Raw genomic sequence first — 14,383 nt, forward strand, 5'->3', positions numbered from 1 at the left:
TCATAAGATCAACAAAAGATTTTATTAATATTTGCTTCCTTGACTACTGATTATTAGTATATGATCATTTTATTCTTGGTGTTTGTCGTCCAGTTCTCGATCTCCTGCGCAAGTCTTGCACTTAATGAGAGTCAACAGGTGAGAAAATTAAATTCTTTGTTATTTTTGCAAGTTCAGAAATGGTCCTCAATTTCTCTGTTGCGTTGAGTTGAACTAATTTTTCATTTTCTGCTTAGCGGCCGAGCTCTTTTATGCACTTGATTTGCCAACAAGAATTTTAGTAGCCTGAATATTGGCCTTCTCCGTTCTGAATATTAATCACAGATCCATTGAGAGATTTACAATTCCTGTACTAGCCAGGGTTTGAGACCTAGCGGTCGGGCAGATACAGCCCTCTGTTGTTTGTATCCACTCTTCCAAGGCCCACTCCATGTTGAGGCCAATTTGGAGGCCACCCCTGGGAAGATTGTGCTATCTGGTGCCCTGCTGTAAAGTACATGCTCAGGGAATCCATTTGGACTTTCTGTCAAGTTCCTAAAGCCCATTGTATGGAAATTGAAAACCTACAGATCCTTCATAGTTTTCAAGGGTCAATTTTATTACATTATATTTAGTGTTATCGATTTGGAAAAAAAACCTGGTAAATCTATGAGACTGATCCAGAAATAGGACTTGTCATTAATGACACTTCACAGTTTCTATCTATAAGTAAATTGGTGGCACCTAGCATTTCCTGCCCTTTCATCTTCTCAATTTGGATTCAAGTCTGACTCTGATGGATGTCTGTTTTTTCTGGATGAAATGAGTTAGAACAGTCTCTACTCACTTCTGGATAGACAAGGAGCGACAATATAAAACTCTTACTATTGGGTAATAAATTGGTAAGACTCCATCAGAGGTGATAGGATGGCTGGTAGTGGAAATGGCAGTTTGCCCTGTGGAGGGAGCTTAATTGTTGTTTACGTGTACAGAGAACCCTTGGTTAAAACCTCATTCTAATAGCACGTTTCTGCATGGTTTGTAAATTGAGGCACTTATCCAAATAGTGCTGCCAGACTTGACCACCATTTTTGCTTTAGTGCAGTTATTTTATTTTATTGTTTTTTGTTATGGAATGTGGGTGTGACTGGCATTTGTTTCCCATTGAACTAAGTGGCTTGCTAGGCCAATTCCGAAGGGAGCACAGAGTCAACCATATTACTGTGGATCTAAGAGTCATGTGTAGGCTAAGGTAAGGATGGCATTAGTGAACTCGGTGAGTTTTTACAATTGTCGACAATGGTTTCATGGTCTGAGACTACTTTTAATTCCAGCCTTTGTTACTTGAATTTAAATTCCACCAGTTGGTCTGGTGGGATTTGAATGCAGGTCCCCAGAGGATTAGAACATAGAACATACAGTGCAGAAGGAGGCCATTCGGCCCATCGACTCTGCACTGACCCACTTAAGCCCTCACTTCCACCCTATCCCCCTAACCCAATAACTCCTAACTTTTTTGGACACTAAGGGCAATTTAGTGTGGCCAATCCACCTAACCTGCACGTCATTGGACTGTGAGAGGAAACCGGAGCACCCAGAGGAAACCCGCACAGACACAGGGAGAACGTGCAGACTCCACACAGACAGTGACCCAGCAGGGAATCGAACCAGGGACCTTTGTGCTGTGAAGCCCAAGTGCTAGCCACTATGCTATCATGCTGCCCATTAGCCAGGGACTCTGGGTTATTAGTCCAGTGACACTACACTACGTCACTGTTACTCCCTATTGTGGGAGGGAGGGAGGTCAGGAAGGGGAGCAAGGATGTTGGGAGAGTGAAACTGTGAGAGGGAGCAAGAGGTTTGGGGAGAGAGAACAGGTGAGAGGGACCGAGAGAGATATGAAGACAGATTTTGGTAAGATGTAAACACAACCGGGTTGTTGTGGGGGATTTTAACTTCACTATATTGACTGGGACTGACTTAGTGCTATGCTAGAGGCTTGGATGGGGCTGAGTTTGTAAGAAGCATCCAGGGCGGTTTCTGAAGCAATATGCAAATAGTCCAACTAGGTGAGAGGCCATACTGGATCTGGTATTGGGAAATGAGTCCAGCCAGGTGGTTGAATTTTCAGTAGAGGAGCATTTTGGGAACAGTCACCATACTTCCATAAGTTTTAAGGTACTCGAGGATAAGAAGAAGAGTAGTCCTCGGATGAAGGTGCTAAATTGGGGAAAGACTAATTACAAGCATATTAATCAGAACTGAAGAATTTAGATTGGAGGCAGCTGTTTGAGGGTAAATCAACATCTGACGTATGGGAGTCTTTCAAACATCAGTTGATTAGAATTCAGGGCCGGCATGTTCCTGTGAGGGTGAAGGATAAGTATGACTAGTTTCTGGAACAGTGGAAAACGAGGGATTTTGTGAGCCTAGTCAAAAAGGAAAAGGATGCACTCGTAAGGTCTAGAAGACCGAGAACAGATGAAGCCCTTGAAGAGTATAAGGAAAGTAAGAAGGAACTTAAGCAAGGAATCAGGTAGAGGTAAAAGGGGTCATGAAAATTCCTTGGCAAACAGGGCTAAGGAGAATCCCAAGGCATTTTATACTTATATAAAGAACAAGAGGGTAGCCAGAGAAAGGGTTGGCTCGGTCAAGGACAGAGGAGGGAAGGAATCTACGTGTGGAGCCAGAGGAAATGGATGACATACTAAATGAGTACTTTGCATCAGTATTCGCCAAAGAGAAGGACTTGGTGGATGATGAGTCTAGGGAAGGATGTATAGATAGTCTGGTGATATCAAAAGGAGGGGGTGTTGGATGTCTTAAACGTTAAAGTAGATAAGTCCCCAGGGCCTAATGGGATCTACCATAGAATACTGAGGGCGCCAAGAGAAGGAATTGCCTGGACCTTGACTGTAATCTTTCTATCCTCATTGGCTGCAGGTGAGATCCCAGAGGATGGAGAAGAGACAATGTTGTTCCTTTGTTTAAGAACGATAGCAGAGAAAATCCAGAAAATTATAGGCTGGTGAGCTTTGTGTCAGTGGTAGGGAAATTATTGAAGAAGATTCTTAGGAACAGGTTTTTCTCACATTTGGAAACAAATGGACTGATAAGCAAGAGACAGTATGGTTTTGTGGAGGGGAGGTCATGTCTCACTAACTTGATTGAGTTTTTTGAGGAATTGACTAAGATGATTCATGAAGGAAGGACAGTGGATGTTGTCTACATGGACTTCAGTAAAACCTTTGACAAGTTCCCTCATGGTAAACTGATACAAAAGGTGAAGTCATATGGGGTCAGAGGTGAGTTGGCAAGATGGATACAGAACTGGCTCGGTCATAGAAGATAGAGGGTAGCAGTGGAAGCATGCTTTTCTGAATGGAAGGCTATGACTGATAGTGTTCCTCAGGGTCAGTATTTGGACCTTTGTTGTTCGTAGTACATATAAATGACTTGGAGGAAAATGTAGCTAGTCTGATTAGCAAGTTTGCGGACGACACAAAGATTGGTAGAGTTGCAGATAGTGAAGAGGATTATCAGAGGATACAGCAGGATATAGATTGGTTGAAGACTTGGGGCGGAGAAATGGCAGATGGAGTTTAATCTGGACAAATGTGAGGTATTGCATTTTCTGCAGGTGGGAATTATACGGTAAATGACAGAACCCTTAGGAGTATTGACAGGCAGAGAGTTCTGGGCAACTTATTATCTAACTGGGGAGAGACTTTGGGGTGCACCGTTGTAGAGGGATGTGGGGGTCCTCATTCAGGAGTCCCAGAAAACTAGCATACAGATACAGCAGATAATGAAGAGAATGGAATGTTGGCATTTATAGCTAAAGGAATAAAGGCAAGGAAGTGTTGTTGCAACTATACAGGCATTGGTGAGACCGCATGTGAAGTATTGTGCACAGTTCCGGTCCCCTTATTTGAGGAAAGATGTAATGGCATTGGAGGAAGTTCAGAGGAGTTCACTCGATTGATTCCAGAAATGAAAGGTTTGTCATATGAAGAGTGATTGAACCGTTTAATAGAGTTTAGACAAAAGAGGTGATGCACGATCAATTACAATCAAAGACGAGGTAGTAACATAACTGAAGGCTTTAATAGACTAGAACTGTTCCCCAGCAGCTTCGGTACAGAATGAGGGCTGCTGGGACAGCACCGGTTTTTACACCCCGCCTGTCAGGGCAGAGCTACATACCAAACAGCCAATGGTAAACTCCTAGGTTTAACCAATGGTCTTCAGCCTCTCTGGTACTGCAATACCTGATAATACCACATTCGCCCCCTGTTTTAAAAAAAAAAAGAGTCCGGTGGGGGTGGTGGCCAGTGGTTACAATTGCATCTAACATGGTATGATCAGATACGGAAGTACCGTGATACCTCCTTACAGGGTTGTCGAGAATCTTTACAAGCGTGGAAGATATATATACATTCATTGTTCATTTACAGTTACAGTGAAGCAATCAGTCGGGCGGGTGGCCTGGTCATCCTCCTGGATCGTCTGAGCTTCGGTGGTGATTCTGGTGGGGGTCAGGGCGTCTACGACTCCGGGAGCGTGGCTTCGGCCTCCATGGCATCTTCGTCACCCCTAGACGGCGCTGGTGGGGCAAACGGTTGACACGAGAGGGGGGTGCCGGTGGGTGGGAGGGCCTAGGCAGGAGCGGCGGGAGGACTGACCCTCCTGTGAGGTGCTGTGGGGGGGAGTGGTAATGGACCGGGTGCACGTGCGGTTCCGGCGGGTGCCAGGTCCCGAAGGGAGACTATCTTGCTGGCCATCAGGGAACGCCACGTAGGCGTACTGGGGGTTAGCGTGCAGCAGGTGGACCCTCTCGACCAACGGGTCTGACTTGTGTGCCCGCACGTGCTTCCGAAGCAGGATGGGCCCGGGTATCGCTAGCCAGGTTGGGAGCGAGGTCCCGGAGGAGGACTTCCTGGGGAAGACAAGGAGACGTTCATGAGGTGTCTGGTTGGTAGTTGTACAGAGCAGAGACCGGATGGCGTGGAGGGCCTCCGGGAGGACTTCATGCCAGCGGGAGACTGGGAGATTCCTGGATCGTAGGGCCAGTAGAACGGTCTTCCAGACCGTTCCGTTCTCCCTCTCTACCTTCCCATTTCCCCGGGGGTTGTAACTGGTCGTCCTGCTTGAGGCAACACCCCTGTTGAGCAGCAATTGACGCAGTTCGTCGCTCATAAAGGAGGACCCCCCTATCACTGTGTATGTATGCGGGGAAACCGATATCCTGGAGGGCCTTGATGACGGTGGTTGCGGTCATGTCTGGGTAGGGGATGGCGAATGGGAACCGGGAGTACTCGTCAATCACGTTCAGGAAGTACGTGTTGCGGGCGGTGGAAGGGAGGGGGCCTTTGAAGTCCATGCTGAGGTGTTCAAAGGGACGGGAAGCCTTTATCAGGTGCGCCCTCTCTGGCCGGTAGAAGTATGGTTTGCACTCCGCGCAGATTTGGCAGTCCCTGGTGGCTGTCCTGACCTCTTTGATGGAGTAGGGCAGGTTGCGGGTCTTAATGATGTGGAAAAAAACGAGTGACCCCCGGGTGGCAGTGGTCCTCGTGCAGGGCTCGGAGACAGTCCACTTATACGGTGGCACGGATAGGGCATCAGGAGGCTCGTTTAGCTTCCCGGGACGATACAAGATCTCGTAGTTGTAGGTGGAGAGTTCTATCCTCCACCGCGAGATCTTGTAGTTTTTTTATCTTGCCCCGCTGTGCATTATCGAACATGAAGGCCACCGACCGTTGGTCAGTGAGGAGAGTGAATCTCCGGCCGGCCAGGTAATGCCTCCAGTGTCGCACAGCTTCTACTATGGCCTGGGCCTCTTTTTCAACCGAGGAATGGCGAATTTCGGAAGCGTGGAGGGTACGGGAGAAGAAGGCCACGGGTCTGCCCGCTTGGTTGAGGGTGGCGGCCAGAGCTACGTCGGACGCATTGCACTCGACCTGGAAGGGGAGGGACTCATCGATGGCGCGCATCGTGGCCTTTGCAATGTCTGCTTTGATGCGGCTGAAGGCCTGGCGGGCCTCCATCGACAGGGGGAAGGTTGTGGACTGGATTAGGGGTCGGGCTTTGTCTGCGTAGTTAGGGACCCACTGGGCGTAATAACTGAAATACCCAAGGCAGCGCTTCAGGGCCTTGGGGCAGTGAGGGAGGCGGAACTCCCATCAGGGGGCGCATGCGTTCAGGGTCGGGGCGTATAACTCCATTTCGCACTACGTAGCCAAGGATGGCTAGACGGTCGGTGCTAAATACGCATTTATCCTTGTACGTTAAGGATTTTCGCAGTCTGGAGACATTTTCGGAGGCTGGTGTCGTGGTCCTGCTGGTCATGGCCACAGATAGTGACGTTATAAAGATACGGGAACGTTGCGCGTAAGCCGTCCCGGTCAACCATTCGGTCCATCTCGCGTTGGAAGACCGACACCCCGTTAGTGACACCAAAGGGAACCCTTAAAAATTGATAGAGCCGCCCATCTGCTTCGAAGGCAGTGTATTTACGGTCACTAGTACGGAGGGTAGCTGATGGTAGGTGGACTTGAGATCCACCATGGAGAAGACCTTGTATTGCGCGATCCTGTTCACCAGGTCGGATATGCGGGGGAGAGGGTACGCATCCAGCTGCGTAAACCTGTTGATGGTCTGACTGTAGTCAATGGCCATCCTATGTTTCTCCCCGGTCTTTACCACCACGACTTGAGCTCTCCAGAGACTGTTGCTAGCTTCAATGACCCCTTCCCTCAGTAGCCTTTGGACCTCTGACCTGATGAAAGTCCGGTCCTGGGCACTGTACTGTCTGCTCCTGGTGGCGACGGGTTTGTAATCCGGGGTGAGGTTCGCAAACTGGGAAGGCGGGTCGACCTTAAGGGTCGTGAGGCCGCAGACAGTAAAGGGGGGGGGGGGTAAAGGGCCGCTGAATTTGAAGGTCAGGCTTTGCAAGTTACATGGGAAGTCCAACCCCAGGAGTGTAGCCGCGCAGAGGTGCGGCAGAACATAAAGGCGGAACTTGTTGAATTTCCTGCCTTGGACAGTGAGGTTTGCTAGGCAGAACCCCTTTATCTCCACTGAGTGTGACCCGGAGGCCAGGGAGATTCTTTGGTTTACAGGAGGGTAACAAGTGAAAAGCGCCTTACCGTATCGGGGTGTATAAAGCTTTCCGTGCTCCCAGAGTCAATCTCGCAGGACGTCTCGTGGCCGTTGATGAAGACCATCGCTGTTGCTGTTGCGAGTGTCCGAGGTCGATTTTGGTCCAGAGTCACTGAGGCCAGATGAAGTAGTTGCGGGTTTTGATCGGGCAGCGTGTAGTCGTCAGTGCTGGGGGCCTGGGGCCCCATCCAAGATGGCGTCTCCCATGGGTCGCACATGGTGGTCGGGGATGGACAAAATGGCGGCGGGGATGGACAAAATGCCCATCCGTCTAGCGTGGTGTCCGAGGGGCAAGATGGCCGCGCCCGTGGGTCGCATGTGGCCCTAGGATACGGGGGTGGCGGTGAGTGCTGGCCGCCTGGGGCCCGAAGGGAAGGTTGCCACGGTGGTCCGGAATCGCTGGAGACCGCAGCCACAGCTCGTGCCCGGCAGACCCCCACAAAATGTCCCTTCTTGCCGCACCCTTTGCAGGTGGAGGTGCGGGCCGGGCGGCGCTGGCGGGCGTGCTTCGCCTGCCCGCAGAAGAAACAGCGGGGCCCGACGGAGTTAGTGGGCCATCTTGCAGCGCAGGCCTGCGGGGACATGGGGAAGGTCTGTGGGGCTGCCGCTGCGGGATGCCACGCAGCCCAGGGGGCCGCCGCGCGGTCGGGCGCATAGGACTGCGCGTTTCTGGAGGCAACGTCCATGGACCCGGACAGGGCCCGTGCCTCTCTAAGTCCCAGGGTGTCTTTTTCTGAGAGTCTTTGGCAGATCTCTGAGAAGCTCATACCTGCTACGAAGGCATCCCGGATTAGGAGTTCCGTGTGCTCGCTCCCCGAAACTTGCGGGCAGCCACAGTTGCTGCCCAGCGCCAGTAGCGCACGAAAGAACTCCTCCAATGATTCCCCAGGGCTTTGCCATCCAGTTGCAAGCAGGTGACGTGTGTAGACCTGATTTACAGGGCGGATATTATGTCCTTTTAACAGTTCGATCACAGCATCAAAGTCCTCCGCCTCCTCGATGAGGGTGTAGATCCCAGGGCTTACCCTTGAGTGCAGGAGATGGAGTTTCTGTTCTCCTGAGGGGCTGCCTCCGGCCGTCTCGAGGTAGCCTTTATAAAGAACGCCAGCCAGTGCTTAAATATCACCACCAAGTTCTACGCATGGGGGCGGAGTTGTAGACACTCCGGCTTGATTCGGAGGTCCATCCTTTCAGCTTAAGTGTAGTCTAGTAAATTGATGCATGATCAATTACAATCAAAGACAAGGTAGTAACATAACTGAAGGCTTTAATAGACTAGAACTGTTCCCCAGCAGCTTCGGTACAGAATGAGGGCTGCTGGGACGGCACTGGTTCTTATACCCCGCCTGTCAGGGCGGAGCTACATACCAAACAGCCAATGGTAAACTCCTAAGTTTAACCAATGGTCTTCAGCCTCTCGGGTACTGCAATACCTGATAATACCACAAGAGGGGAGATCAAATTGAGGTATGCAAGATGATGAAAGGTATGGATAAAGTAGACGTGGAGCGGATGCTTCCTCTTGTGGAACATTCTTGAATGAAAGGTCATAGTCTCAGGATAAGAGGTAGCAAATTTTAAACTGAGTTGAGGAGAAACTACTTCAGCCAAAGGGTTGTGAATCTGTGGAATTTGCTACAAAGAACAATGAAATGTACAGCACAGGAACAGGCCCTTTGACCCTCCAAGCCTGTGCCGACCATGCTGTCCGACTAAACTGCAATCTTCTACACTTCCTGGGTCCGTATCCCTCTATTCCCATCCTATTCATGTATTTGTCAAGATGCCCCTTAAATGTCACTATCGTCCCTGCTTCCGCCATCTCCTCCGGTAGCGAGTTCCAGGCACCCACTACCCTCCGTGTAAAAAAAACTTGCCTCATACATCTACTCTAAACCTTGCCCCTCTCACCTTAAACCTATGCCCCCTAGTAATTGACCCCTCTACCCTGGGGAAAAGCCTCTGACTATCCACTCTGTCTATGCCCCTCATAATTTTGTAGACCTCTATCAGGTCGCCCCTCAACCTCCGTCGTTCCAGTGAGAACAAACCAAGTTTATTCAACCGCTCCTCGTAGCTAATGCCGTCCATACCAGGCAACATTCTGGTAAATCTCTTCTGCACCCTCTCTAAAGCCTCCACATTCTTCTGGTAGTGTGGTGACCAGAATCGAACACTATACTCCAAGTGTGGCCTAACTAAGGTTCTATACAGCTGCAACATGACTTGCCAATTCTTATACTCAATGCCCCGGCCAATGAAGGCAAGCATGCCGTGTGCCTACTTGACTACCTTCTCCACCTGTGTTGCCCCTTTCAGTGACCTGTGGACCTGTACTCCTAGATCTCTCTGACTTTCAATACTCTTGAGGGTTCTACCATTCACTCTATATTCCCTACCTGCATTAGACCTTCCAAAATGCATTACCTCACATTTGTCCGGATTAAACTCCATCTGCCATCTCTCCGCCCAAGTCTCCAAACAATCTAAATCCTGCTGTATCCTCTGACAGACCTCATCGCTATCCGCAATTCCACTAACCTTTGTGTCGTCTGCAAACTTACTAATCAGACCAGTTACATTTTCCTCCAAATCATTTACATATACTACAAACAGCAAAGGTCCCAGCACTGATCCCTGCGGAACACCACTGGTCACATCCCTCCAATTAGAAAAGCATCCTTCCATTGCTGCTACTCTGCCTTCTATGACCTAGCCAGTTCTGTATCCACCTTGCCAGCTCACGCCTGATCCCGTGTGACTTCACCTTTTGTACTAGTCTACCATGAGGGACCTTGTCAAAGGCCTTACTGAAGTCCATATAGACAACATCCACTGCCCTACCTGCATCAATCATCTTTGTGACCTCCTCGAAAAACTCTATCAAGTTAGTGAGACACGACCTACCCTTCACAAAACCATGCTGCCTCTCACTAATACGTCCATTTACTTCCAAATGGGAGTAGATCCTGTCTCGAAGAATTCTCTCCAGTAATTTCCCTACCACTGACGCAAGGCTCACCGGCCTGTAGTTCCCTGGATTATCCTTGCTACCCTTCTTAAACAGAGGAACAACATTGGCTATTCTCCAGTCCTCTGGACTGGATCACCTGAAGACTGTGAGGATCCAAAGATTTCTGTCAAGGCCTCAGCAATTTCCTCTCCAGCCTCCTTCAGTATTCTGGGGTAGATCCCATCAGGCCCTGGGGACTTATCTACCTTAATATTTTTTAAGACGCCCAACACCTCGTCTTTTTGGATCTCAATGTGACCCACCCTTCTCCAGACTCAACATCTACCAATTCCTTCTCTTTGGTGAATACTGATGCAAAGTATTCATTTAGTACCTCGCCCATTTCCTCTGGCTCCACACACAGATTCCCTTGCCTATCCTTCAGTGGGCTAACCCTTTCCCTGGCTACCCTCTTGCTTTTTATGTACGGTAAAAAGCCTTGGGATTTTCCATAACCCTATTTATCAATGACTTTTCGTGACCCCTTCTAGCCCTCATGACTCCTTGCTTAAGTTCCTTCCTACTTTCCTTATATTCCACACAGGCTTCGTCTGTTCCCAGCCTTTTAGCCCTGACAAATGCCTCCTTTTTCTTTTTTACGAGGCCTACAATATCTCTCGTTATCCAAGGTTCCTTAGTGTGCGGTGGATGCCGGGACAGTGAGAAACTTTGAGGAGTTAGACAGATTTTTAATTAGTAATGGGCTGAAGAGTTGTGGAGAACAAGGAGGACGGTGGAGTTAAGGCCAGGATGAGATCAACCATGATCGAATGGCGGAGCAGACTCGATGGGTCAAAAGGCCTAATTCTGCTCTTATATCTTATCAACTTACAGATCCACACTTCACTGAAAGCGGCAATGCAGGCGATAAGGTAGCCAAGAAGGCGTACGGCACGCTTGCCTTCATTAGTCATGGCATTGAGTATAAAAATTGGCAAGTCATGCTGCAGCTGTACAAAACCTTAGTTAGGCCACGTTTGGAATATTGCTTACAATTCTGGCTGCCACACTACCAGAGGATGTGGATGCTTTGGAGAGGGTACAGAAGACTTTTACCATGATTCTGCCTGGTCTGGAGGGTATTAGCCATGAAGAGACGTTGGATAAACTCAGATTGTGTTCACTGGGATAACGGTGGTTGAGGGACGACCTGATAGAGGTCTACAAAATTGAATGGCATGGACAGAGTGGATAGTTGGACACTGTTTCCCAGGGTGGAAAATCAATACTAGATTTAAGGTGAGAGGGGGAAAGGTTTAAGGAGATATGTGAAGCACGTTTTTTTACACAAGAGGATGTGGAGTGCTTGGAATATGCTGGCGGGGGAGTTGGTGCAATACATGAACAGGGTGGGAATCAAGAGATACAGACCCCGGAAGTGCAGAACATTTTAGTTTAGACAGACTGTGCAGGCTTGGAGGGCAGATGAGCCTGCCTGCGCTGTACTGTTCTTTGTTCTAAATGGTGAGAGGTAGCGAGTAAGGAGTTCAGGAGAGGGGAAGGATGATAGGGACGAGTGAGGGGGTTGTGAGAAGGAAATGCTGAGGGGAAGTGAATGAGGGTGTGGCAAGAGGGAAACGTAAGGAGGGAGTGAGTGAGGGGATCAGGAGAGCGAGTGAACAAAGTGTTAACAGAGGGAAAGTGTGAGAGTCAGTTTGGGAGTTTGGCGAGGGAAAGGGCTATAAGGAGAAGCAAGGGGGCCAGGAGAAGTAAAGGAGAGCTGGAGGGAACGAGGGGGTCAGCAAAGGGAAAGGGCAATGGAGGGAATGAGGGGGGTCAGGAGAGGGAAGTGCAAGGGTGTTGGGACGTTGAAATAGTGAAAGAGAGGAGTGATGGTGTCAGGAAAGGGAAATGTTAACAGAGAGGGAGCAAAGAGATGGGCGAGGCAAAGGGCAAGCATGAGGGAGCCAGAGGGTGGAGGGGTGAATGGAAGGGAGTGAAGGAATTGGGGGAGGGAGCTAGATGGCTGGGAGAGGGAAGCAAGGGAGCAGGAAGTAACTCTCCTGCCAGCACGTTCCAGACACTCCGCACCCTCTCTGTAAAAAAAACTTGCTTCTCATATCTGCTCAAAACCTAACTATTACAAAAGAGTAATAGTTAGAAAGAGGATTATTGGGCTAATCCAACAAGTTTTTAATATGAAAATTGCAAGTCAGGAATGCAACCCATCTTAGTTACAGTCCTTCTTGTTTGAAATGATTTTCATTTAGCACATTTTTTTGCACACTTTTTTAAGAACACACCAGGAGGTTGAACAAGAGATAGGTGCATCTAACTTGAGAATATTAGTGCTAACACGGGGTATTAGAAATGGTAAAATGTTCCTTTCTCCAATGGTAACACCCTTCATCTTGCTCAACACAAAAGCCCTTTTCCTTTTAATGTATTTACTTCTAATGGATTGTAGCAAAAAATGTTTGTCCCATTAGATGAGGGAGAAAAGTTTGTTTGCACAGAGGGCAGACAGAAGCATGCTACCTGTATAGTCCATGTGGGTTTCCTTACTGACATTGTTTCTGAATGCCTCATGGACTCACGGGTATCAATCTTTGCATGTGAATGTATAGAATCAAAAAATGGTTGCAGCATAAAGATAGTCATTTGGCGTGTCTTGTTTGATGCTGGCTTTCTGAAGGAACAATTGATCGAAAACAATTCCCCTGCCTTCTACCCCATAGCCCTGCACATTCTTCTTTTTAGATCATAATCCAATTCCCTCTTGAATGCCTTGATTGAACCTGCCTCCACCAAACTCTCAGGCAGTGCATTCCAGATCTTAACCACTTGGTGCATCAAAAGGCTTTTCCTCATGATCATAGAATTTACAGTGCCGAAGGAGGCCATTTGGCCCATCGAGTTCAGCGGCTCTTGGAATGTGCACCCTTCTTAAGCCCACGCCTCCACCCTATCCCCGTAACACAGTAACCCCACCTAATCTTTTTGGACACTAAGGGCAATTTAGCAATCCATGAATCCACCTAACCTGCACATCTTTGGACTGTGGGAGGAAACCGGAGGAAACCCACGCAGACAGGGGGAGAATGTGCATACTCTGCACAGACAGTGACCCAAGCCGGGAATCGAACCTGGGACCCTGGAGCTGTGAAGCAACTGTGCTGACCACTGTGCTACCGTGCTGCCCACATGTTGCCAATGTCATTTCTTTTGCCCATTGCCTTTAATCTATGCACATTGGGTCTTGGTCATTCCAGCAATGGGAACAGTGTCTCCATATCTGCTGTGTCCCGACCCCTCATGATTTGGAATATTTCGATCAAATCTCTCAACCTGCTGCTCTCTAAGGAGAGCAGTCCCAAATTTTCTAATCTGTTCCTCATCCCTGGAATCATTTTCCTGACACTTTTTGCACATCTTTCTAAAGCCTTTACATCCTTCCTAAAATGCAGTGCCCAGAATTGGACACAATATTCCACCTGAGCATTAATTCCACTAACCTCTATGCCCGTTTGAAGTTCTCCACTGCTCCTCACAGTTCATAATATTTCCAAGTTTTGTATCATCTGCAAATTTTGGAATTGTGGCCTGTATCCCAAGGTCTAAGTCAATAATATGTCAAGAAGAGTAGGGATCTTAATCCTGACCCCTGGGGATCCCCACTATAAATCTTCCTCCAACCTGAATAGCAACTATTAACCACTATTTTGCTTTCTGTAATACAGCCAGTTTCACATTCAGGTTGCTGCTGTCCCTTTATTCCATGAGCTGCAATTTTGTTCACAAGTCTGTTGTGTGGCATTTTATCAAATGGCTTTTGGAAGTCCATGTATATTACATCAACAGCATCTCTGACCCTCTCCATTACCTCATCAAAATACTCCAAATTAGTTAGACATGATTCGCCCTTAACAAGTCCATGCTGGCTTTCCTTAATTAACCTGCATTTGTCCCTGTGACAATTTTGACCCGAATGATCATTTCTAGAAGGTTCCCTACTTACCAAGGTTAAACTGGCCTGTAGTTGCTGGACTTCTTACCTTTACCTTGAACATTTGCAATTCTCCAGCCGTCTTGACACCAGCCCTGAGAATTATGACCAGTGCCTCCGCAGTTTCCACACTCGCTTCCCTCAGTACCGTTAGATGTACCTCATCCAGACCTGGTGTCTTATCAACTCTGCAGTTAGCTTATCCAAAACATCCCCTTTATCAATTTTAAATGCTTCCAAGTGTCTCTGAACCACCTCCTCTTTCCCCATGATCTGCCCAGCAT

At 48.4% G+C, this 14,383-nt stretch overlaps 1 protein-coding gene across 1 annotated transcript in view; it reads left to right on the top strand.

Annotated features, from left to right (window-relative positions):
* tspan13a (tetraspanin 13a) overlaps positions 1–14,383 on the top strand; it is an 80,023-nt gene that overhangs the window by 50,360 nt on the left and 15,280 nt on the right. The window contains exon 3 of the mRNA XM_072509173.1: positions 58–138. Within this exon, the coding sequence (XP_072365274.1) occupies positions 58–138 (81 nt within the window). The remainder of the gene's footprint in view (positions 1–57; positions 139–14,383) is intronic.

Source organism: Scyliorhinus torazame, chromosome 6, assembly GCF_047496885.1.
Source record: "Scyliorhinus torazame isolate Kashiwa2021f chromosome 6, sScyTor2.1, whole genome shotgun sequence".
In the NCBI taxonomy this organism is placed as follows: domain Eukaryota; kingdom Metazoa; phylum Chordata; class Chondrichthyes; order Carcharhiniformes; family Scyliorhinidae; genus Scyliorhinus; species Scyliorhinus torazame.